The sequence below is a fragment of the Rhamphochromis longiceps genome, linkage group LG15, assembly GCF_057381845.1.
Source record: "Rhamphochromis longiceps isolate RC_006_pf linkage group LG15, R_longiceps_female_GT1.1, whole genome shotgun sequence".
NCBI lineage: Eukaryota > Metazoa > Chordata > Actinopteri > Cichliformes > Cichlidae > Rhamphochromis > Rhamphochromis longiceps.
The window spans coordinates 37,779,260-37,804,864 of record NC_140571.1 but is presented as its reverse complement, the minus strand read 5'-3'; the positions used below and the strand labels follow the sequence as shown (position 1 = coordinate 37,804,864).

General features: G+C 41.3%; 1 protein-coding gene across 3 annotated transcripts; it reads right to left on the bottom strand.

Moving 5' to 3' along the window:
* Positions 1–1,364: 1,364 nt before the first annotated feature.
* LOC146653135 (low-density lipoprotein receptor-related protein 8-like) lies at positions 1,365–24,819 on the bottom strand. 3 transcript variants are annotated; one of them, XM_085381704.1, is made up of 13 exons: positions 24,701–24,819; positions 23,963–24,097; positions 22,683–23,060; positions 18,817–18,936; positions 18,528–18,653; positions 17,113–17,278; positions 10,718–10,933; positions 10,091–10,209; positions 9,742–9,881; positions 9,020–9,161; positions 8,749–8,946; positions 6,460–6,620; positions 1,365–2,866 (listed from the first exon to the last, which is right to left on the bottom strand). In XM_085381704.1, exons 1-13 carry the CDS (start codon positions 24,756–24,758, stop codon positions 2,831–2,833), a joined length of 1,995 nt encoding a protein of 664 aa, XP_085237830.1. In that variant the 5' UTR covers positions 24,759–24,819; the 3' UTR covers positions 1,365–2,830. The 3 variants fall into 3 exon arrangements, with proteins under 3 accessions (XP_085237830.1, XP_085237829.1, XP_085237828.1); XM_085381703.1 differs by lacking the exon at positions 1,365–2,866 and adding an exon at positions 5,851–6,329; XM_085381702.1 differs by lacking the exon at positions 1,365–2,866 and having other exon boundaries at positions 5,851–6,620.
* Positions 24,820–25,605: the final 786 nt, after the last annotated feature.

Genomic DNA, 25,605 nt, shown 5'->3' with positions numbered 1-25,605 from the left:
TTGGCTTCCCTTCATTGGCTTCCTGTTAAATCCAGAATTGAATTCAAAATCCTGCTCCTCACATACAAGGTCTTAAATAATCGGGCCCCATCTTATCTTAATGACCTTGTAGTACCATATCACCCTATTAGAGCACTTCGCTCTTGCTCTGCAGGCCTACTTGTTGTTCCTAGAGTATTTAAAAGTAGAATGGGAGGCAGAGCCTTCAGTTTTCAGGCCCCTCTTCTGTGGAACCAGCTTCCAGTTTGGATTCGGGAGACAGACACTATCTCTACTTTTAAGATTAGGCTTAAAACTTTCCTTTTTGCTAAAGCATATAGTTAGGGCTGGACCAGGTGACCCTGAATCCTCCCTTAGTTATGCTGCAATAGACGTAGGCTGCCGGGGGATTCCCATGATGCATTGAGTTTTTCCTTTCCAGTCACCTTTCTCACTCACTATGTATTAATAGACCTCTCTGCATTGAATCATATCTGTTATTAACCTCTGTCTCTCTTCCACAGCATGTCTTTTATCCTGTCTTCCTTCTCTCACCCCAACCGGTCGCAGGAGATGGCCCCGCCCCTCCCTGAGCCTGGTTCTGCCAGAGGTTTCTTCCTGTTAAAAGGGAGTTTTTCCTTCCCACTGTCGCCAAAGTGCTTGGTCATAGGGGGTCATATGATTGTTGGGTTTTTCTCTGTATCTATGAAGCGCCTTGAGGCGACTTTTGTTGTGATTTGGCGCTATATAAATAAAATTGAATTGAATTGAATTCACACACTGGTGGAGGCAAGCTACGGCAGTTGGTAGAGTCACTTTGGTGTGAACAAAACAAAAGCATAGATCCATCCTGCTCTGTATCACCAGTTTAGGCTGGTGGTTTTGGTGTAATGGTGTGAGGCAGACCTTCCTGGCACACATTGGACACCTTAGTCCCAACTGAGCATCATTTACAACACCAAAGCCTACCCGAGTATTGTTGCTTCTTATGTTGTAGCTTCTTGGGATGTGCACAAACTGTGTGATGCTGTTGTATCAACATGGATCAAAATCTGAGGAAAGTTTCCAGCACCTTGTTGAATCTGTACCATGAAGAATTAAAGCAGTTCTGAAAGCAACAAGTTGTCCAACTCGGTACTAGCTAGGTGTAACTAATGAAGTGGCCAGCGAGTGTATAGTTAAAAGAGGCAAACATAAACGCACAAACACAGTGAACTCAGGTCTGTTTGGAGTTATTACTTAAAACAGATCATTGCAGTGCAGACAGAGGTGCAGGAGGCTCCTGACATATAGTACAACTGGTGGTTTTTCACAATTGGATTAGCTAACATTTTCATATTTTCCATGCAGAGAGCAATGAAGCCAAAATGCAAAAACATCAAATGTAGGAAAACATAAAATTCTTTATTTGACTCATTTACAGCAATTAACAGAATTATGTAAAGTACAGAGACAGCACTAAAGCAGCTACAATACTACTGCAAAATAAATAAACCCACCAAAATAAATACTAACCATACAAGTCAGCAGTTTGTACCAACAGATATTTTTTTTAAGGTCCAACAGAAAAAACAAATCAAGAGACTGAAATCAGATAAGGCATGTCAACCATTCAACAGCATCAACCATAACCGCATCAACACACAAACAAAAACATGAAGAAACCCCCAAACCAGTTATAGGTTTTCTAACAGTTGGTAATAGACTAAGAAAAAAAGCCCTTTATGTATTTATTTAAGGTCACTTTAAACTGAATTGAGATTCCAAATGATGCCATGAGCTGGGTTAGGAATGTTGAAATATTTAACTCAGCCAGCTTCTGAACTGGTAATAAAACGTGTGCTGCACAAAAGTGGCTGCTAGATAGTTGATGTTATATTGTAGAAAATAGGAAAGCGGTCTAACACTGAGGAAAGCTCTCAAAAGTTTATCGAACTAAGACGAAGAAAAAAAAAGGTGACCATTTAAAAACAAAAAACAAACATCCTGGTAGGGATGGATTTTTTAGATCAATATTTAACTTTCAGCTTTAATCCAGTCTGTGAAAACACACAAGAGTGACCTTCTGCACTTTGTACCCTGCAGGATTCACACCAAGTGTGTAAACAGGACCATGCATACATTTGGTGATGCTCTTTAAAATGTGCCAAACTAAATGTCTATTAAATTAACGCATTTTGCTCGCTTGATTCCTGATTGATGTGAGGAAGTAAAACTTGTAGTACTGCTGGAGTTAAGTTTGGTGAATTGAACACGAGGCAAAAAGTATTCAAAACATTCAGTAAAACGATGCAACTAAACTAAAATACAAATATGAACAAATATTAGTGACTAAATAATTTAATCTGTGAAACCTCATCCTACAGTTTGCTCATTCTCTTTGATCAAAAGTGCAAAACATATCAAAGAAACCAGCAAACTGTGTTGTCAATTATCATAACGATCTCACTGCCAGTGTCCTTCATACACATATTTTCACCTCGTCTTCAGTTCACATGGAAATGTGAAGACCTTAACAGTTAACCTGATGAACATTTCTTAGACATACTTAAAGAAAAAGAAACTGGATGTGCTTGTTCACCATTAAGTAAATAAACTATGACTTTAACAAAAACAAAGTGAGTTGCGAGAGCTATGTGAAAAATATCCTGAAAAGTGAAGGACTTTCCTCCTCTTCAAATGCAGATATTTATCCCAGATCACAGATTTAAACTTCCAGGGGAGTTGGAACTCTCAGCCGGGCCTGCTTGCAGCCTTGATGTCCTGTCAGCTCTGAGGTCTTTGCCAGGGGTTAAAACACCACCAGGTTCACCGGGAGAAACCCAGTCAGCTGATCACTTGTGTCAAACCTTCACTCACCGTCCAAGTCCCGCTTAAGCAAAGTTTCCTGGCAGCAAAGAAAACACGACTTAGTCAACCTGCTGCATGGGATAAGCCTCTAACTTGTGACTCAAACTGTGTTTCTATATATTATAGGATAAATTCCACATAAACAAACAAAAGAAACTCATTGATGGGACAGCCTGTTTGTTTATATTGTGATTGTGTCAGTTTAAAGTCTAGACAGGAGGAAGAAACTGTAGCTTAACGGATGTATTCTGTAAGCCTTTCAAACAGCCCACATTTGCAGTTCTTTCTAACTATTTTAAAAGCTGAGATGCAAATTAGAAAATCTGAGGTTGCTGGCTTCAAATCTTAATAGTAAGACATGCGTGTGTGCGTGTTTTTCCTGAGGAGGAAACACCTGTTGATTGCGTCGCTTCAGAAGCACGAGGCTGTTTTTTTTAAACTACCAAAAGAGAAAGTTGCTGCACTTACCACAGCTTAATTCAAGGACAACACACACATGAAACATTTAGGAGCAAGGAGCAATATTTAGAAGCACTAGGTTTTTTGTCATCCGTCCCAATTTTACCCTCAAAGAAATCCACTCTTCTTCACCAGAACTGCTTACAGTGGCTTTTTCTTTTCTTTTTTTCTTTTTCTTTTTCTTTTTTTATTCTGCAATAAAACCAAAAGTCACATTATGCAACTCTAGGATGTTCATAAGGTCACAATAAACTGTTGTTTATACCAGACGAAGCTAATCTTTAAGGTTCAAAGTGTACTCAAGTGAATGAATGAAATGGATCCATTTGAAAGTGGAATACTGTGTTATTTTCTTTTTTCAAATGTTAAAAATGTCTCACTTCTCAAGACGAAACAGTAAAAAAAATCTGACAAATAAAGCATAAATATACTAATGGTCATGCACAGGAGTAACCTCTGGAGATGATGGGTTGCAGTAATTTCATAATCATTAGTATTTCTGTATACTAATGATAAAGCAACATACTAAACACAACACCATCGCATTAATCTAGCTAAGTGTAAACAGCAGTAAATACTAAATATTCGATGTTGTTGTGCAACACGCAGGACAGACAGCGCACAATGTGTTTTGAAGTAGCAGCCAAGAAAGGTGTAATTTAAGTCTACGAGCAGTAAACACCCGTGTGCATACCTGTGTGGATCAGCGCGCTTGTATTCAAATGGTTTCCACATGTAATGGTCTGCAAGAGGATGTAGCGAGCCATAGCCCCGTCCCCCAGGGCATGAAGCAGGCATGGAGGAGATCCAGGCCCCAGACATCCAGAGGCCTTAGAGTGCGAGAGCCCAAGGAGGACCACCGGAGGGGCATCCGTGCCACCCTCATGGGAAGGGCTGAGGATCCCCAGACAAGGCGTCACCCAGTAGCCACCGAGCAGAAGCTAGAGGGGGCTGCACCGGCGTGCCCGCCGGCTCTGCCGGCAGCCAGCTGTGCCAGAGTGAACCGAGCCGCAGGCCCAGAGGCCGGAGGCCCCCCGCACCCCGGAGGAGGCCTGACCGAGCAACAGGCGCCAGGCCCCGCCAGGTAGCCACCGGGAGTGAGCTGGTACATACCTGAGTGCCCAGCCCTGGACACCAAGAACCACCAATGCACTGACCCCTGAGGGCATCAGTCACCGGCAGGGAGTGTGGTGAGGGGAGATAGGCCTTGGAGGGCCTGGGAGTTCCCAGAGAGGTGGAGTCTAAGACCCAACCTGACATATAGACACAGACAAACTGGCACACACAGACACAAACATGCATTCCCACCCTCATGCACACATATACAGTGGCTTGATAAGATTTGACTGACTGTAATGAAATAACTGAAGAAGGATCACCAGGTTTCAATCCACATTAACCCAACCCCTGATCTGTGTATCACTACTGAACGCGGCTCGAGTCAAAGCAGCAAGCAGAGCCCAGCCAAAAACAAACAAATGCATAAATGTATAATGGGGGGGACTCCAATAAATGGGATGATCTTAGCCAGCCTCCTTATAGTGAAAACATTGTTCAGGGCTACTAAAGGCTGAGTCAGGGACCTTATGATAACACATTGTGCTGTTTGACAATCCTGTTTCCTCTAATAAGAGAAGCCTGCACATTAGCCACAATATACTCCCTCACATCTACTAATTCGCTCCTTCGAGCATGCAAAGCAGGCCTCTTTAGACGTTAATGCAAGCCTAAGCTCTACTTCTTTGCTCTCAGACTGCAGGCTTGCTTGTGGTTCTCAGGGCATTTAAAAGTAGCTTTCAGGCCTCCTCTCCTGTGGAACCAGCTCTCTCTTTGATAATCCAGCCCTAACTATGTGCTTTAAGTGACTCTGTTGGAGGTTTCTTCCTGTTAAAAGGGAGTTTTTCCATCCCACTGTCACAAAGTGCTTGCTTATAGGAGGTCATCTGATTTTTGGTCTTCTCTGTAACATTGTAGTCTTGACCTTACAATATAAAGCGCCTTGAGGGGACTGTTGTTGTGATACGGGGCTGTATAGCTAAACTTCAATTGAACTGCTAGATTAGATAGCACCCCTCCGTGAATCGCTACTTTATCGTGGTGGAGGGGTTTGTGTGTCCCAGGGATCCCAGGGGCTATGCTGTCCGGGGGCTTTTGCCCCCTGGTAGGGTCTCCCATGGCAAATTGGTCCTGTGAGGGACCAGACAAAGAGCGATTCAGAAGTACCCTATGAAAAGACCATCGAGGGAACAGTTCACCCTGCCCGGGATAGGGTTACTGGGTCCCCACCCTGGAGCCAGACCCGGGGAGGGTGCTCGAGGGCGAGCGTCTGGTGGCCGGGTGTGCCGAGTGGCAGTTCAGAGTACCCAGCCTTCTTAGAGTCCTTGGGTAGGGTGCTGGAAGGTGCTCCACCTGGAGACTCTGTTGTCCTACTGGGAGACTTCAATGCTCACGTGGGTAACGACAGCGAGACCTAGAGGGGCGTGATTGGGAGGAACGGCCTCCCTGATCTGAACCAGAGCGGTGTTTTGTTATTGGACTTCTGTGCAAATCACAGTTTGGCCATAACAAACACCTTGTTTGAACATAAGAGTGTGCATAAGTGCACGTGGCACCAGGACGCTGTAGGCTGCAGGTCGATGATCGATTTTGTAATCGTATCACCAGAACTGCGACCATATGTTCTGGACACTTGGGTAAAGATCAGGGATGTAAAGCACTGGGGGAAATGCCGGTTTTTGTTTGGCGTTTTCTTTAAGGAATAGTCCAATAAATGCAATGAACAGTTTGTTTTTGTGTGCAGGAAAAAAATGGGAATGACAAAAACATTTGAAAATACGACTTATATGGCTTAACGCACGTGCATGTGGGTCCAGGTTCAGTTTGCAGTTGCATGCTACCTGCCCAATAGCTATGGTTTCCCTTTATTGTTTATTATGTAGTTTCCTTCTTTGGATGTGTTTTTGCAGGATTATTAAATCACTGGGAGCAGTGAAAAAGAAATTTTAAAACATTTTTGCTAGTGAGGGTTGCATCTTATTGTCCTAAAAAAGATAAAACAGAGGGTGTAAGATAGCCATGAAGTGGGAAAACAACATGTAAAGCAGTTAGCTGTATCTCTCACATGTGCACACAAACACAAACTACTGGTTTTACCTTCAAAACTCCTCTCACCTTGACTATACGTGTGTCTGAACCCATTGGTGGCTCTTGAATGACGAGGGGGTCCTGGGATTCCTTCAGGGAGAAGCTCTGCACAGTGAGAGATCTGTAAGGTTGGAATTCTTTCCTCCACCACCATGCAGCCATTCCCAACAGCAGGACACTGAGGAACACTTGGAAACACACACAGGAAATTCATCAGTTTTTTGGAGTTCCAGACATGACATAGAAGCTGAAGTCATGCATGATGTCACTTCTATTACCTCCACTGAGTGGACAAATGGGTGGCTGCATGAATGGAAAAACACTTGTGGAAAAAGCCCTTTGGATTAACAACGCTTCATAAAAACTTGAAAACATTTACTTATGTGTGGTAAATGAAATGCTTCTTATTTTGCTTTTCTACTAAATTTGGGCATTTTTATAAAACAGGTCTCGTTCACGCACATTCATATAAGCATTTTTTGCAAAGATATTCATTTGCAAGCTTGACTTCATACATGTAATCAAGCATTATATTATGACCACACAGGTGATGTGAATAACACTGATTATCTCTTTATTATGGCATCTGGTAGAGGTGGGATATTATCAGGGAACAAGTGAACATTTTGTCATGGTGGCCCGGGTCTGCTGTGGTTAGTATCTATCAAAAGTGGTCCAAGCAAGGAACAATGGTAAAACCAGTGACAGGGTCATGGGCGGCCAAGCCCCATCAATGCACGTAGGAAGCAAAGGCTTCCCCGTGTCGTCCAAACCAACAGATGAGCTACCGTAGCTCGAATTGTCAAAAAAGTTCATGCTGGTTCTGATAGAAAGGTGTCAGAATACACAGTGCATTAGTTAGGTGCATATGAGGCTGCAGAGACACAAACCAGTCACGGTACCCATGCTGACCCCTGTCCACCCTTTCATGGAAACCGTATTGCCTAATGGCTGTGGCTGCTTTCAGCAGGATAATGCACCCTGCCACAAAGCAAAAAATAAAAAATAAAAAAATGTTTCAGCAATGGTTTGAGGAGCACAACAAACAATTTGAGGTTTTGATTTGGTCTCCAAATTCCACTGATCTCAATCCAATCGAGCATCTCTCAGATTTGCTGGACAAGTCTGATCCATGGAGGTCATACCTCGCAACTTACAGGATAAATACAACAAAACAAAATGACACGACCAAGACAAAAACTGTGGTATTTTTTAAATATAATAATAAATGCCAAATCACTCTGTAATTGTGTAACTTTATTAGCAGTGTCCTCCTGAAATGCATCAACAGCATCGAGAGTAGCTCTCTGCCCCTTAATGCTCTCTGGTCGCTATGGTAACGCGTAAATATTTATTTCAAAATAAGACACACAACTACAACACGGGAAAAGACCCAGGGAAAGAGAGTTAACAATAACAAAAAACAAAACAAACAACAAACCCTGAAAACCATAAATTTCACACCCGGGCCTCAACTCTCGCGGCCTGGTACCAGCCTGTGGCGCAGGGGTTGGGGACCGTAGAGTCCATTCCTCGATGGGTCAGGGCTGTTTTGGCAGCAAAACGGGGACCAACACAATATTAGGCAGGTGGTCATAATGTTAGGCCTGATCGGTGCATCTCCCTGTGATGACCAATGGAGACCTGTTGCATGTTTATTGGATTACTAATTACTCTGGTAAACTGTAACTAAAAGAAAATCAATGATCCATTCATTTTTGCACTTTATATAGCCTCTGTAGAAACTATCTACACCCTCACTTATCTTAACTGCACTACTGTATAGCTCTGTGTAAATAATCATTCTGTACATTCAATAATCTTTAATCCTACAACTGTTTACAACTTGCATAGTTCCCATTTCTGTATAGCTGTATATCCCAGATTCTGTAAAGTTATTTATTTCATATTCTGTATAGTTTTTCATATTTATATCCTGTTCATATCCTGTACATAGCTTGTACTCACTACAGCCTGTACATACTTATAGTTATAGAATATTCACAACATACTTCATACCGTGTACATTATAACATACCATAATAGACCCATTTCTGTAATATACTCACATATCTATATTATTGCTAATATATATTGTAATATATCTATATCACTAAAGCACTTCTGGATGGATGCAAACTGCATTTCGTTGCCCTGTACCTGTGCATGTGCAATGACAATAAAGTTGAATTCTATTCTATTCTATTTTATTGACTCTGGTGGAAAAATTTGTGCCGCTACTAATGAAAGACGACCTTTCATGTGCAGTATGGATCTGATTTGTTTAAATGTTTTGAGACTTTGACAGGTTCTTACCAATCAGAGAAAGGATTCCCAAAAATGTAGGATCCGATAAAGCTGTTGCAGGAACTGAACGGGAGATTGCAGGAATTTCCTCTGTTTTGTTTCTTCCTATTTCTGGAGAAACACAGCTGAACTTTGGACCCTGGGTCAGCAAGTCAATGACACACTTGTGATGGCAAACTGCCCTTGGACGTCCACAAACAGAGGGTCCTTAGAAGAAATCAGCAACAGTTATCAGTCTGGGACCTACAGTGTGAAGAAGTCCCTTTTTGATTGGGCATACCTTTCGGTTGGAGAACAGGCTGTATGATGAGCACACCACCTGGCGAGGTGACGTTAGACAGAAGTGCTTGGAGGTCTCTGCCGTTGTGTTTGTTTGCTCGGCAAATGGACCGCGTAACTTCGTCACTCCAATATACAAATCCCTGAAACCCAGTGAGGGAAAGCTTTAGCAGCACACAGCAGAAATCGGGCTTTGCATGCAAGAAGAAAGCTCCATATCTCATCATGAAGTGATTTTCTTGTATACAGTATATCCAGGAAGTATTCACACTTCAATTCAGCAAGTGGTGCAGGCCAAATATTCTCTTTCGTTTTAAGCTGCAGCTGCTGCTGCTGCTGAACTCTTTAACTCAGCTGTGATGAAATTATAAAAGGGGAATGATCAAGCACCGGTGAAATGTGCAAGCAGCATGTCTTCTCAGTGATAGCCAATGGCACAAGTAATAGATCTTTTAGTGGAAATTTAGGCACTTTTGTCGCATGCGTGTTGTGTTAGGAGTATTGTGTGTTGGGTTTTAAGGTGAAAAATGAATTGAATGCACTTTGAATAAGCCTACAAAATAACAAAAAGTGGAAGAAGTGAAGCACTGTAAATCCTTTCTGGATGCACTGCATTTAGTTTCCTTGCATATAGCTGCCTTCAGTATTAAAATGCATTTGTTGTTGCCCCCCGGGTCTGACACAGGATGTCAGGCAGCACAGACCATAATGTAATTCTTGTACCTCGAACACAGACAGTCCAAACGCTCGGTCTAGATAGCCGTTAGACTCCACCACCGTTTTACGCTGACGACCGTCTAGATTTACTCTTGAGATTCTTCTCATTCCCTCATCAAACCAGTACAGCAGCTGCCGAGGCATATCTAAGGGAACGTGCAACATGAATACCAGCACTAAGTGACTCAACATAAATATATTCAAATGCTCCGAACTGAAGGTCTGACTTCTGCCTGAAGTACAGAAAAATGAACTCATGTTGTTCCTAATTTAAGGACGAAGATGTTTTTCCTCTCCTCTGATTTCTCTAAATAATGCCAGTTTGACAGCAATTAATTTGAATGTCAGAACGTACCTAGAGAGATGGCTACAGGCTGGCGTATTGAGGAAGTGACCAGAGCTTTTCTGTCGCAGCCGTCCAAACCGGCACTTTCGATCTTTGGGGAGACACCACAATCTGCCCAGAAAAGCAGCCTGAGAAAATAAAAGCACCCATGTTTTGATCTTCTGTAGCTTTGATTTTTAAGACTTATTTTACCTTTTGGTGATGTCTTTTTTTAATTTAGGAGACAAGCTATTTGCCAACAAATAACACTTCAATAAAGACGAAACAAGCAAAAAGAAATATGCAAAACTAAAGGAAGTGGTTGGACCTACTAGCATAAAGCAAGGAAGAGAATGTATTATTTGAATAATTCAGTGCCTTCAAGCATGACATGGACACAGTCATGCTTAAACACCATTTAAACTGTATTAATGTAGGGTTTTGTAATGTGCTGCCCTTCCCTGGACAAGTAAAGGTGTAAATGTTTAACCAGCTCCAGCGTGACGTGCTGGCTTTTAGCTTCTTTGCTTTGAAATGCAATCATTGCTATTTAACAACCATGATGCAACAGCCCCTTATCACAGGTGAAGCATTTTTTTTTCCTTATCTTGTGCTGTTAACCATTAAAATGAAATGCAAAATCCCAGAGCCTCGTACCCTCGGAGAGGATCCACGGCCACTGCGGAGGGCTTGTCGAGCCCTGCGATGAGCCGACGATGAGCTGAACCATCCAGAAAGGCCACGCTAACCCACCCCATCTCTATACTGGTCCAGTAGAGAAGTTGGTGGATCCAATCCACCACCATGCTGGTTACCGAATCTTGAACTTTCAGCACCAACACAGCTTCCTGTGGCTTTCTATCCAAGGAGATCCTAAAAAAAAACAATGCAAGAGTGAAAATAAGAAGCCCAGACAACACATTAAAAAAACAAAAAAAACAAAAAAAACCCACCACAACAACCACAACAACGACAGTGTGTTTATTGAAATTTCAGCTCTAACAAATCCAATCAGACTCCATCCATGCCACTGGTGCCATCCCACAACAGGCTAATTCATCAGAACTCGGCCTAAACATTATTTTAGCCACATTAGCAACAGTAATGTTAGTGTTAGCACGTCTCAGACTGATGCATCACCACAGTCACCCCCACCACAGAACAATTCATGACCAACATTTCCTTCCCCTCCACTATCAGGCTGATGTTTCCAGTTCTGTCTCAGTGAAATATTTTAGCAGTTACTCAAAACACTTTTTTAAAATTATTATCTTATATCGTATATCTTATATCGTGGCTCAAGAGTTGGACGTTCGCCTTGTAATCGGAAGGTTGCCGGTTCGAGCCCCGGCTTGGACACTTCACCCGTTGCCTACTGGTGGTGGTCAGAGGGCCCGGTGGCGCCAGTGTCCGGCAGCCTCGCCTCTGTCAGTGCGCCCCAGGGTGGCTGTGGCTACAATGTAGCTTGCCATCACCAGTGTGTGAATGTGTGCGTGAATGGGTGGATGACTGGATATGTAAAGCGCTATATAAATACAGGCCATTTACCATTTACCATTATATATACACACATTTTATTTTTTTCAAGTCAAATTTTTTATTTTACTTTTTAATCCACTACTAGAGGCCAGTACTTGTGCACTTTAACAGCCTTAGCTGTACTTTCTATATAGGAGCAACTGGCATAATTTAGCATTCAAAGATTCTGTGTTGTGATTTTGGAGTTACATAATGAGAAAAGAGAAAAAAAAAAAAAAAAAACAAGAACAAAAAATATAGACAAACACAAACAAATATTCACAATATGGAAACGGCACACACACATAAAAAAGGGAATACTATTAAAAAGTGGTATTGTAAAGTGCAGTGGCCTTGTGCATGTCTTCAGGTGTGTGTGCAGGGGGTGTTAGATTTCAGAGCTGTAGGAAAGAAACTGTCCCTATACCTCCTGGGAGACAGAGGGGCAGTTTATTAGCCAGGGGGGTGGAGACCGTGTAATAAGTTCCCTTTCAGTCGATTCACTCGGTACAACACATGTATGGGATATCATGCCCTCGCGTGTCCTGGCTGAAGAGACCTTTATTCACGCCTTTAAGGCAGATGACGTGTGATGACACACGCACAGCCCCACCTGCACTTATAGCCGCTGTCATCACAGTTGTGGAATACGGGAAATATTTTACTGCTACTCATACTTATCATTATTACCATTGGATTAATTCACTTTGCATTAAGACATAATCAAATTAATCATCATTTCATTAAAGCATTTGTTGAAGCTGTTGGCATTACATTGACATTTTTATTACAGGTGCAGCTATAACCATTTTATACACATTGCATTTTGTGCTTATTAAAGAGTTGAAGCTCAGTCAATTAATTAAAGGTTGTAAGCTTTGTTTGGCGCGATGTCCAGACAATCTATTGTGTAAGTGACTTGGAGCTATAGAAGGTTAAAACTGCATACACGCCTACAAAACACATATATTACATATAATCTAGAAACAGGCTTGAGTGAAGGCCTGAATGTATTCAGCTTCTTGTTGTTTTGGTTCTCAACATCGCGAATCGGGACACAGTCATCCCTCAGTTGTTACGTTCTTCACCTCGCTGAGAACACCTCTGCTGAGTTGGGCTAGCTAGCTGCTGCTAGTTAGCTCCGTTGTCTGCTGACTTGAACTTAGCTTAACTGCCCCTGTTGGTGTTAGCCTCCATTGCGCAGTTGGTGCGTGGGCTGCCCGCAGAGCACTAATTTCGAGTTTTAACTGTGCAGCGTTTTGCTTTGCTTTTTAAAATGGACTCCAAACTGAAGCTAGCAAAGCAGAAATCTTCCGTTCTCCCGTCCTCTCTTTGCATGATAGCGACCAGCACGATGCCTGCACTGTCTGCCTGGGGATCGTTCACGCTTAATATGCACCAATGGCCAGACGTGCTTCTGTATCATTTCCACTGGGGGAAATGCACATCCAAATCCAAATAGAGGTAGAGCTCTGTCCAAACAGAGGCTGTCCCACTGGATTATAGAAGCTATCTCACTGGCATACGGCACCAAGGTCTTGCTTTGCCCCACGGGGTGAGAGCTCATTCCACCAGGGGGATGGCAACCTCATGGGCTCTTTTCAAAGGGGTGCCTGTAGGTGATATTTGTGCGGCAGCTAGTTGGGCATCACCGCACACTTTTGTGCGGTTTTATCGGTTGGATGTTACAGCCCCATCGGTGGCTCATACTGTCCTTTCTGCTAGGTCTACCGCTCACTAAGGTGGTGGTGGTCCGATTCCGGTTTGGTGGCTGCTCTGCGGGGAGTGTATATATGTCCCATACCTATATGTTGTACCGAGTGAATCAACTGAAAGAGAACGAATAGTTATGTCTATAACTTCTGTTCCCTGAAGGAGAGGAACGAGGTACAACACAAGGTGGCCCCACTGAGCAGTTTGGCTCGTTGAAGCGCGGCTATCAAACTGAGGAATGACTGTGATGACAGCGGTGAATAAAGGTTTCTTCAGCCAGGGCACACGAGGTCGTGATATCCCATACTTATATGTTGTACCTCGTTCCTCTCCTTCAGGGAACAGAAGTTATAGACATAACTAGAGATGGCACGATACCACTTTTTTATGTCCGATACCGATATCATAAATTTGAATATCTGCCGATACCGATGTGAATCCGATATAGTGTTTTTTAATCAACAAAACTGTTTTTTTAAATATCTTGCTGCATTTTGTATAAGTTCATACTCAAGTTTAAAACAACAACTACACTAAAGCTATTCTGTTATACCTGTATGCAAAAAAAAATATTTCATAGTTCAGCAATACTGATCAATCTAATAAACTTAAACCTACACCATCCTCCCTATTCTGGTATTTTAAAGAGTACCTAGCATAAATATTAAGCAACCTAACTAATAGGGTTCCAACTCCCAGCAACAACAAAAATAAATAAATAAAAAATAGGAAACCACCCCTCACGCGCCACCTCATGATGCTTAATCGACGTAAGCAACCTTAATTTGATGCAGTGTGAAAAAAAATGCACAGAAATCAATTATTTTTCAAGAAATATTAAATAGATTCAACATCTTTCTTCAACAAAATTGCAGACTGCACAGATGGTACCTTCCCAAAGGAAAAAGTACTATAGCTTACTAGGGTATATTAGACTTAATAGTTACTATATACAGTAATTGACTTCTATTCATTTTACATCAAATTAAAACTTTGGGTGTCAGATAATTATTTATTAAAAGCTAGACATTTTAAATGAGAATAAGAAAGAAAAGTATGTCTTTGTGCCCCCTTTTCCCTGTTCATGCCCTATCGGCCCCCCTGGCTAAACTTTGCTAGATCCGCCCCTGCACAGTTACCAGCGTCAGCTACGTAGAAAAAGATCCTGGTGTAGAAAGTAATATTAAATAAATTCTAACAACAGCTGATCAAGCTTAAACGTGCTGCTGTTGTTCAGCCACTGGTTTCCTCTTTCTTGTGCAAAGTGGGCCAAAAGCAAACTAGAGACACGACTCGCGACAGAAAAGCCGATCAGCTGATCATTAAGCAGTTTCATGATTGAAGTAGCAGCAAGAAGAGGCAGTCGCTCCATATATCGTTTGTTAAGCTTAACGCAGGAATGCTTTACAAACATTCAGAGATGGACTTACACACTTGCTTTACTTCTCTCGGGGATAACTTTGTCGGAGATGAAATGCCGGGTTGCTAGCGAAGCTCCAAATGCTATCCAGACCACCGACAGGTCCCGCATGCCACAGCCGCTCTATCACGTGATGCATACTGCTCCGACATGCTAACGTTCTGAGGTGAGTTACGGCGTGTTGCAAGTTTTGTGAGGTGCTTTCGTGATATTTAATGGATCGGATTACATTTTTTATTTTTCTCCGATATCCGATCCAGTAATTTAGGTCAGTATCGGACTGATACCGATACGTAATATCGGATCGGTCCATCTCTAGACATAACTATTCATTACTCCACTAAAAAAAACAAACAAAAAAAAAAAACTATGGTAAACGATATATGTCATTGTATCAAGTTTTTTAAACTAGCTAGCACACAAGCTATACAACATCACTGCATAGGTTGCACCGTAAGGTGAAAACATACGTATACTCTTTGTTTGATCTCTACAGTCAATAACTTCAACAGGAACAACAGGCTACAATCGTGGGAACTGTGACTAACCTTTGCGAAATACAGTATCACTTCTGTTATGTTATGCTGATGATACACAGATCTACTTTGAACTAGCTGATGATTCCACTCTGTCTCTGCACTGCTTTCAAGAGTGCATGTGTGAGGTCAAATCATGGCTTTGTTTCCCTTTGTTTTCATGTGTGGCTAAGGCTACGTCCACACGTACATGGGTATTTTTTTGTATTATCGTTTAAAAAAAATAATCCCATCCACACGTAAATGCAGAAATGAAGGAAATGTATTATATCAGTCACACATGGGCAACCATTTATTTTTTAAGAAGCATCCGAGCACTAATCGCTTTATAGGAGAAAGCAATCTGCAAGATAAAGTCTTCACTTATACAACAGTAGTTTCTCAAAACTTAACACTAAGTACATGACATAGGTGATATGTGATTTTCTCTCCATAACTTGAAGAGCTTGTTTGAGATGTGGAATTTGACTCTCTTGTTTGCCTGTGATCAGTCATTTAAATGAATCAGCATAAAGTAAAACTTCCCTTATAGCCGTATCAGCAGACTCATGTCACTCTTTGATGCTTCTCAGAATCACTTTTATTCTGAAATGCTTTGCATAATGAAGGCTGTTGAACTAGAAACATTTCCCCATAAATTGCATTTCCTTATATCAACAACACCGACACACTTGTATGCGGATTATTATCACTGTGTGCCATGAGAGAGAGAAGATATTTGATACTGACACAACTAAATTACCTATTACCCAAATAATCTGGTCAGGTGAAGGTTATTAGCTTTCTGTTGCCCTAATCTGAGTCAAAGCTGTCTAAGAAACACTCTTTGAGAATCAGAACATATATTGTTTGGTTTGAATCTGGAGTTCAGTGACGGCGGTAGTCACACTGATATAGTGGCGCCGCAGCATGTGGCTGTTTTCACCGTCCCATAGCGTTTTTGTGTTTGGGTCACGTTTCAGACCATGATGCTGTACCGTTTCTATTTATACTGCAAGCATTGGTGGACAAGTAAGAGTGTGTGAGCACAGAGTTTATTTTAACACCTAACCAAAATGAGCTATGGGCCACTGCTGACACTGTCATCTCGCTTGAGGGCCATTTTGGTGTTCAGGTAATGCAAAAAACGAAACAAGAAAACACACAGAAATATGTCCTAAAATGCAGGGGGGGGGGTTGTTTTTTTTTTTTTTACAGACACATGGCAGCACTTCTGCTATCATTTTGTTTGTATTTAACAAAATAAAACTGCAGACATAATTGTACACGTTAGTTTTTGACTCTCTCACTGAACTAACACAGCCAATTACTCAGCGTGTTTGTGCTCTCTGCTCACATTAAATTGCGGTATACAGGCCGCAAGTAGGGATGACATGGCCCGCAAGTTGTCCCCGGGCCACGAGTTTGAAACAACTACCTGACACATTACTGTAGTCCAGTGAATGTGTGTTTATGAAAAGAGACCAGTCAGGTTTGGATACAGATAGGAATATTAAAATCCAGTCTCTCTGCTCTGCAGCTAATCAGTTTTGGTCCACAGACAGGAAACAATTTCCAGATTATCAAAGTACCCTTTTTTATCTGATCAGATCATATTTTGTATATCTTTAATAATAAGGAAGTTGCTAATAATACTTACGAAACTAAAACTGATACTCTGAAAATGGGTATGGGCTATCTCACTTATCCTGCTGCCACACAGATCCACATCAGCGTTAGGGGAAAAAATTTATTAATAAATAATAAATTAAAAACAAAACAAAACAGGTAAACATCCATGTGTATATATTTTTTGGACCTCAGATTTTCTTGCAACTGTCACATGTGACTTTGGAAAGCAGGTCATATTGAAACGTGCTGGTTACCTGTAAATGGAGCCTCTTCCTTGTTGGGCCCAGTACAGTGTGCGATTAGAAATCATGACAGCCAGGGGACCCGGCACATGCGGTGCCAGTTCCATGTACTCAGACCTGCTGATGTTTTTCAGCTGGATCCCTTTGGAACTGGTGAAGACCAGCTGAGCTTCATCTCCTGAAAAGACACACATTATTTACTGTGTACAGCAACCACTTATAAACAGTAGAAATTATTCTGTATTCATCTCCATTTTCATTGTGCTGCTGTAACAAGTGAATTTCCCCTGTCTATGTCTACTTATCTTCAATTTACTCATTCATTTAAACCAGATGTGCCATCACTATTTATTTTTTAATGACTTTTCTAAATGTCCTTGAAGACGTGTGGAAAAAGTGACAATGTCAGCGGGCCTGCTTTAAACTCTTTGACCTTGTTTTTTTTTCCAGTGGCAGCGAATTAAGTTTCAGGGTCATTTTACAATAGTTTGCACAACAGGAACATTGTAAGTCACATAATAACAAAATGGAATGGAAAATGCCATTGACTACGGTAAGTGTATCTATGCTAAAGTTACGGATTTGAGCAATATGTTTGTACAGTTGTGTCAACCTATATAGTGTGACTGAGTCAATATTTGTTAAGGTGTAACCTTTGTGAACGTGACATAAAAGTTTGATTGTACTTACAGATAGTGTTGATAAACGAGAAATACTGGCAACAGCCAACGCTACCCCTCACCCCTCCAGTAAACACGCCTGTGGTATCTATTTGAAAATCCTAGCTGACTTCCTTCTTTTGGACCACAGCACTAACAAGTCTTTGTGCAAAAGATGAATTCAGTCATCCACTTGGGGTTTGCCTATTAGTGGGATCTGAGCCAGACTTCATAAAAAAACAAAAAAACAAAACCAAACACCTTATCTCAGATAAAAAGGAACAAATATAAAAACAAATAGACTTTTTACAGACTAACTCAGTGAATGTGTCTGTGGCTATTCAGCCTACAGTCAAATCGTGTTGGAAAACCATCTTCAGCTGCTCAAAACATCATAAATCGCAGATTATTTGCAAATACTTGCTGCTGGCATTCTTTAACTTGGTATCAAACACTGGAAACTCTGCTCTGACATGATCTGCTCTACGTGTTAGTGTGAAACCAAACGGAAGACGTGACCACTAAGTAGAGACTCGAAGCCAGTTGATAGCCTGCGGTCATCTTTGTGAGCCCTTCTGTGAAAACAGCACTGAAACAGGGCAGAAGAGTTTTCATTTTTACGAATTGCAACTGCGACAACTTTCTATGGTATGATAGTAAATTTAAGGTGGAAGGGGGAACAAAATGTCTAATAAAAACTGTTTAAAAATCTAGCAGCTCCACTGATGGCACACATCTGAAATTGTTGTGAGATAATTTGTTGTTCACCTTCAGCTTTGCACTCTCCAGTTGTTGCATTCGTCCTGTAGCCCTCCTGGCACTCACAGGTAAGGCTGCCGTTATTGTGAAAACACAGCTGATCACATGTGTCCCTCTCTAGGCACACATCCACCTCTAAAGAATCAAAGAGATAATTTACTAGAGTAAATAGTCATAGCTTGCATTGTATTATAATATGTATGTAAGACGAATGGTACAACCCTGACTTATGAATACAAAATAAATAAATCTTCGGGCGGGGTTGTTTTTGCAGCTGCTCCATCAGGCTGCCACTCACCCTCACACTGGCTGTCCCTGACCAGCTTCATGTTGTCGGGGCAGCGGCAAAAGAAACCCATCGGCTGATCCACGCAATGATGAGAACAGCCGCCATTATTGACCAGACACTCGTCCTGATCTGCAACAAGAAGAAAACACACACACACACACACACACACACACACACACACACACACACACACACACACACACACACACACACACACACACACAAACAAAAAAGAGCACATCAGCAGTGGTTTCACACCAAAAAGCACCCTTTTATCTAGATATGACTAATAATAGTCGGGTAATGCCAGCATGATTAAACTTGCTTAAAATCAGCACAATGTTTAGCACATTCATTTTGCTTTAGTGTCTTCATATGCCAACATTCGCTTACTATTTCTAAACATATCTGAAGCTAACCGAGCAATTTGAAGGAGTCATTAATGAAAATGAGACGCTCGACATTTTATCTCGGCAGCTGAACTTGAGAAAAAGTAAAACATGAGAGTCTGCAACGAGAACATGATAATCCAAACGGGTGTGTCAACCACAGGGGTGGATATCACTCGAGCTGCACTGTGGTTAAAACGTAAAGTAACCACACCAAAACACAATGACCCACTGAGCCTCTACCCAGCTGTTCATGCAGATGATGAGCGACAATTATGAAAAACATTCAGAAGCCACAACTCTCAAACTTCCTCCAAACATTAATATGTGAGACTATGGACTGCACCAGCTTAACTGAGCTGAAGTGCTTCTACCACGAGGCAGCGAAATGAAGTTTACTGAATGCATTTGCAACTCTAATTTCAAAGAAGCATATCGTCAACCTTCTGGAAGTTTTCCAAGACAAACTCACGCGCCCTTCTCTTGAAACTACAACACCCTTGGTGTCCAATTATTGGGCATGCCATCCTCCAAAAATTAAAATTAAAAACCCCCAAACACCTCTCTCTGAGTTCAACCCAGTAAAAAAAATAAACAGTTACATTTTTCTCATTATCTTTTTCTGACTTTTTCACAAGTCGTTGCTGTAACAGATCCTGTGTGAATCATTACCCAGCGCCACTGGTGTGTAAAGAGTAATGTAAAGAGTAACATGAGCAGGTATAAAAAAGAGCATCTTGGAGAGGCAGGGTTTCTCAGAAATAAAGATGGGCAGAGGTTCAACCAGTCTGCAAAACTGTGGACTTTGAATAATGTTCCTCAATGTCCAGCTACAAAGACTCATAACATATCATCAAAAGACTCTCTGGAGAAATTTCTGTGCGCAAGGTACAAGGCTGGAAATCAACACCGGATGGCTGTGATCTTTGTGCATTTAAAAAAAAAAAAAAAAAAAAAAAAAGAACAAAAAAAAAAAGAACAAAAAGAACAAAAACACACACACACACACACACACACACACACACACACACACACAAATACAATGTGCCATGATACTTCAAAGGAAATTACTACATGAGCTCAGGAACACTTACAGAAGTCACCGTCTGTGAACATAGCTCACAGTATGATAGACTAAATCTCTATCACACTGATCAAATACAAAAGAAATTTCATCTCCCTGCACATCACTCCTTCAGATACCGTCAGGTTCAGGACTTCATAAACAAAACAAAACAAAACAAAAAAAAAAAACATACAGAAAAAAAGTACTTTTTAAGACATATCATGTTTTTATAATGTGCTGAATTGATCTATGTTGAACGTGACCAACATTCATTGACATTTCACAGGATATATGGACCCTGTGTCTCTCCTGTTGGAACAGCTGAGTCAGGATAATATCACTGATGCCAGCTTGAACAAACGTTATCATATCCTTGCATAGGTTGCAAGGAAAAACATTTTTATGTCTCAGATAAATGACGAAAACCCCACAGAGACATCTTGGCACAGAATTCTTATTCTTTTCAATCATCTTTGGGGCCTGTACTCCACTACTGGGCACATCTGTCACTACTGGTTTGCTCTTTGTTTTAAGCCTCATCTTAGTATCCAGAGTATTCCCCGGCTTCTACCCCATGACAGCTGGGATAGCTTCCAGCACATTTTCTCAGTTCCGACATTTTAATGTTGGAAACATCTCAACTTTTGTGGAATTTTTTTGTACACTTAAGGAGGTGCAATAATTCATCAGCACGCCATATTTTATCCCATCACAGAAGCTGAGAAATTTTAGCACCTTGTTATTATATTTGATAACAAACTGAAAGCGCAATTCTGCTGATTAACTCAGCTTTCCCACACACGCATTAGTAAGACGCTTGCGTTGTGTTTAGTCTCCTAACTGTACAGGTGACCAACAACTCAGACACTGATGAAGGTGCAGCAATTTTTATCAACTCTAGTCTGAACAGAGCCTTCAGCTAAAATGTTTGGCTGTTCTAACTTCAGTACACCAACTCTGCAATACAGAGCAGTACAGTGCTGCCCTCTGCTGGATGACGCTGTGACACGTCACCGTTTTGTGACTCAAAACTGTGAGACCTGTCTATCTGTTTGAAAGTTCGGAAATTCTGAAAACCCCTCAGGGAGTAGAGAGATCGTCTGTGTGACAATTTTTCTTTCCGTGACACCAACATTTCAAACATTACACCCACTTTCTGGACATCTGTGTAAAAGCTCTTCCCAGCTACCATCATTCTACCCACCTTCAACTTCAGGCATCAAACGTCACCAGTTACAAGAACATTATCTTGTATTACAGTAGTGTTAACATGCACATTATTAAAAATGAATCAGACGTGATTGCTGCAGGCCTGCACAAATTGGATTAGCCTGTATTCTTTTTGGCTTGTAGAACTCGAGTATCACCATACAATATTTATTCTACTTCCCATTATCATCAGTGTGCAGCAGCATCCAATATGGCTTCATTCTGGGTGGCAGCTGGAACACTAGAGGTCAAACGCATTGGTTAACTTTTAAAACTACAAACTTTATACACTTACCAGCTATATTGTTAGCTAATGCAAATATCTAATCAGCCAATCACATGGCTGATTAGATATTTCAGTGCATCTATGCACAAGGACATGAACCTGCTATGAAAGACAGAAAATATCCAGAGAGCAGCAGTTCTTTAGGAGAAAATGCCTTGCTGATTGGAGACGAATAATTAGACTGCTTCAAGCTGCTGGGAAGGTTGTTAAGGTGTGTACTGGTTAACCTGTCATTCAAGCATTCTTGTGGGATGACACATCCAGGTGCCAGCAGCACCTGGATGTGGAATTGGTCTTAAGAGGTTTGATTTCTGCTGCAAAATTCAGTGGAAATGTGAAACATGAAAGAATGGTAAATGGCCTGTATTTGTATAGTGCTTTACTGCATCAGCCTTGCATCAACAGTTTAGGCTGGTGGTTTTGGTGTAATGGTGTAGACATTATTTTCTTGGTCCACTTTGGGCCTACCTCATGGTCATGATCAGCTATTACAGTATTGTTGCTGACCATGTTCAATCCTTTATGACCACAGTGCATTACCCAGGAAGATATTGTGCCACGTCACAAAGCTCACATCCTCTCAAACAAGTTTCCCCTCAATATGCCCCCAGCAGTCACCAGAATTCAATCCAATAGAGCAACTTTTTACTTTAATATCACATCATGGATACGCTGCAATTATGTGACGCTATCAAGTCAATATGGACCAAAATCTGATCTGCAAAAAATTAGGGTTGTTCTGAAGGCAAAACTGGGTCTAGGTGTTCCTAACAAAAAGGTAGATAGAATCGCATTTTTCTATTCTGCGCTATGCCTTAAAAAAAAAACAAAAAAAAAACCAAGTTCAACAGAGCCACTATAGCTTTGCTACTGACAACTTCAACATTTTATCCAAGGAAGTGGAGCTGCACATCACATCACTCACCGCAGTTTTCCTCGTCGCTGCCGTCAGAGCAGTCTTTTGAGTGGTCACACCTCCAGGCGTGACGGATGCAGTGGCCGTTCTTGCACGGAAACTCTGACGCAGCACATCTCGGTGACGCCTGCGGGAGGGTTTGAGCTAAACCACACAACTCCTCGGTCTCATCACGTCCATCTCTGCAATCAGTCTGCCTGTCGCAGACCCTGTTTCTGGGCAGGCAGGCATCAGACGGCCCACAGGAAAAGAAACCAGCAGTGCAGTTCATGCAGGAAGCCTCGTCGCTCCCATCGGCACAGTCATCCACACCATTGCATAAGAAATCCATTGATATGCACCTTCTGCTCTGGCAGGCAAATTCACCTTTGGTGCACCACACATGGCCTGTGAAGAGTCACAGCTAAAAGTTAAAACTAAAATTCAAGCATGCATGTCTATTGTGCGTGTGTAATTTATCTGAAACAGACAAGAAAACAAGAGCGTGATCCGACATAGTAAATGTGTCTAATGCTCCTAGTTATACTGGATTAACCTGGACTGGATTAGTCTCTTTAAAGTCTCCTGGCCTAACTGATGAACCCTGCATTTCTTAGTAGGACAGTGAGAATAAATTACTCACTTTTTTAGTTTTCCTGGCCAGCAGTCAAACCAAAACCTTTCAGGTTGGACTCACACATCCCCAAGCTCTAAACAAATATTCCAACCTGCTGGCTTCATTCACGTCAGCAAAGTTTATGTTTAACCTAAAATCACACCTAATCCTTTCAGAAGTACTCCCTCCTGCAGGGTTCTGTTTGGCAAACCCGCAGGCTGATGTACGTGATGAACACTAAATCTCTCTGGAATTCGATATCAAAGACTCTCATGACTTCAGCAGGATTAGAAAAACAGAATCTCAAATGGCATATTCCCACGCAGCAAGAGAACAGAAGATAATCTGTTCTGCAAAAGAAGTCCAAAAGGTGCAACAGTATACAATATGCCATAAATCTTGAGTAGGACAATTATTAACAGTGCAGATTTAGATTTATTAACATTATTAAAGTATCAGTCATGCATGGAACATAACATCTCAACTATGCTGCCTTATTAAAATTAAAATAAATAAATGGATAAAATGTTCAATTTTATTTTTAAAAAAATCATATTTAGAAAAAAAGTAAATTCTGCATAAGTTGCTGAGAAAGTTGTCCTAATGTTGTAATAGGCCAAACAGATTACACCATCTGTGTTGCTAAACACAAAGCAATGAGCATGTGTGTGATGAAGCGCATGTGTGCACTCACTGCAGTGGAGTTCGTCCGATCGGTCCTCACAGTCTGCATGTCCATCACACACCTTCAGGGTGGAGATGCATGCGCCATCGCTGCACGTGAATTCTCGCTGCTGGTGACAAGCGGGCACAAAGTGACCTGCAGCGCCTGGAAACGAGGCACATTGAGTGTTTTACTGCTGTGGGAAAGAGCTGATAAATTAATGAATTATTAAAAATAAGAAAGGACTTGTTCATTACATTGCTGACAAAAGAGGTATTTTAATAATATCCAAGAGTACTATATTTAATTTTTAAAAACCCATTCATTAATCTGCTAAAATCAACCGGCAACACGCACATTTTCCAAAAAGTTTCCCCCCCAAAAAATCACATTAAATCAATCACAATGTGACAGGCTCTCGTACCAGGTTTGTTTCGTGCAAATACATCATAATGATTCATTCTGCCCTAACAGACTGTGACTGTGCAAACATCGCATAATATAATTTTGTTTTTAGTGTTTTATGTTGACAGACTCGCGCACGCAACAACCCGAACATAAAACGCCTCGGCTTCTGAAGCACTGTTTGTCTATGGTTTAGTAACAGTAAAAGCATAAACACGTCATGAGTAACAGACCAAGAACAACCCCGCTCGCGCTGCAAGCACGCTTCATTCAAAGTAACAGGCGCTCTGCACGCGCCCCGAAAACGACATGCCGGTTCATTTCACACACACGCAGAAGCAGATTTTTCTTTCCACAACATACCCCAAATATAGAAGGAGAGACCCACGACCAGAAGAAATACAGCTCCAAGGTGTCCCATGTTCAACGTCCTCCACAGAAACGAGGCAGATGGCGCGCAAATATGACGCAAGAGCCGAGCCTGTCAACCTGTCAGGTCTCCGAGTTGGTACTCCGCCGTTCATACTTCGTTTCTTCGTCTAGTTGTGTTATTTTTATGCTCGTGAACTGGCTCGTGTTGAGTAGAAACTGCTGTATGTTTTGTACTTGTTTATCTTTATATCGTCGCAGGTTTTAACATGGAAATGCCTCAAACGGTCCACTTTGCTTTTCCAAGCTTCTCTGCCTTTTTCTGTATATTCAACATGTTTGATTATATTGATAAACAAACTTTAATAGAATTTGTGAAAAGGTTGGTTATATAGAAAATAAAGAAATTACATATATGACTCTGATTAATGTGTCTACATTATAATCAGTCCACGTCTTTGTGGACATTTACAGTATCTTCATGCAGCTGTGATATTTGTTGAGATCTCTCCTCGACGTTCACGTGAAATAACACCTTATAAAGTGCTTCCAGCTGAAATGATGACAAAATCCGTGCTGCTTGTTATGTGAAAAATCTGAAAGATGTGGCTGAATTGGACACAGTGAAAATCTTCTGAATTCTCAGTGTTTCCCTGTGTGTTCACGCAGTCTGCGCGCACACAAAAGACTTAGTGTTAGTTATCTATTTATTTATTTATTTGTTTTTTGCACTGCATTAGATAAGGTCAAAGTAGGGGTTTCAAAAATGACAATGTTCTCATTTGTGTGTTATAATCTTTATGAAAAAGTAAAAACAAAATGTAAAAATAAAAATTGGCATATGGATTTGTGAATGCAATAACTCAAGAACGAGGCAACGTATAATTTTCAAATCAATA

What these genes read in the sequence shown, in the direction of transcription:
- LOC146653135 (XM_085381702.1), bottom strand. Translation starts at nt 24,758, where the DNA reads ATGGGACACCTTGGAGCTGTATTTCTTCTGGTCGTGGGTCTCTCCTTC. An exon ending in ATCGGACGAACTCCACTGCA is followed by an intron (nt 23,061 to 23,962) that starts GTGAGTGCACAC and finishes GACTCTTCACAG; the next exon opens with GCCATGTGTGGTGCACCAAA. An exon ending in GCCTGTTCTCCAACCGAAAG is followed by an intron (nt 8,947 to 9,019) that starts GTATGCCCAATC and finishes ATTTCTTCTAAG; the next exon opens with GACCCTCTGTTTGTGGACGT.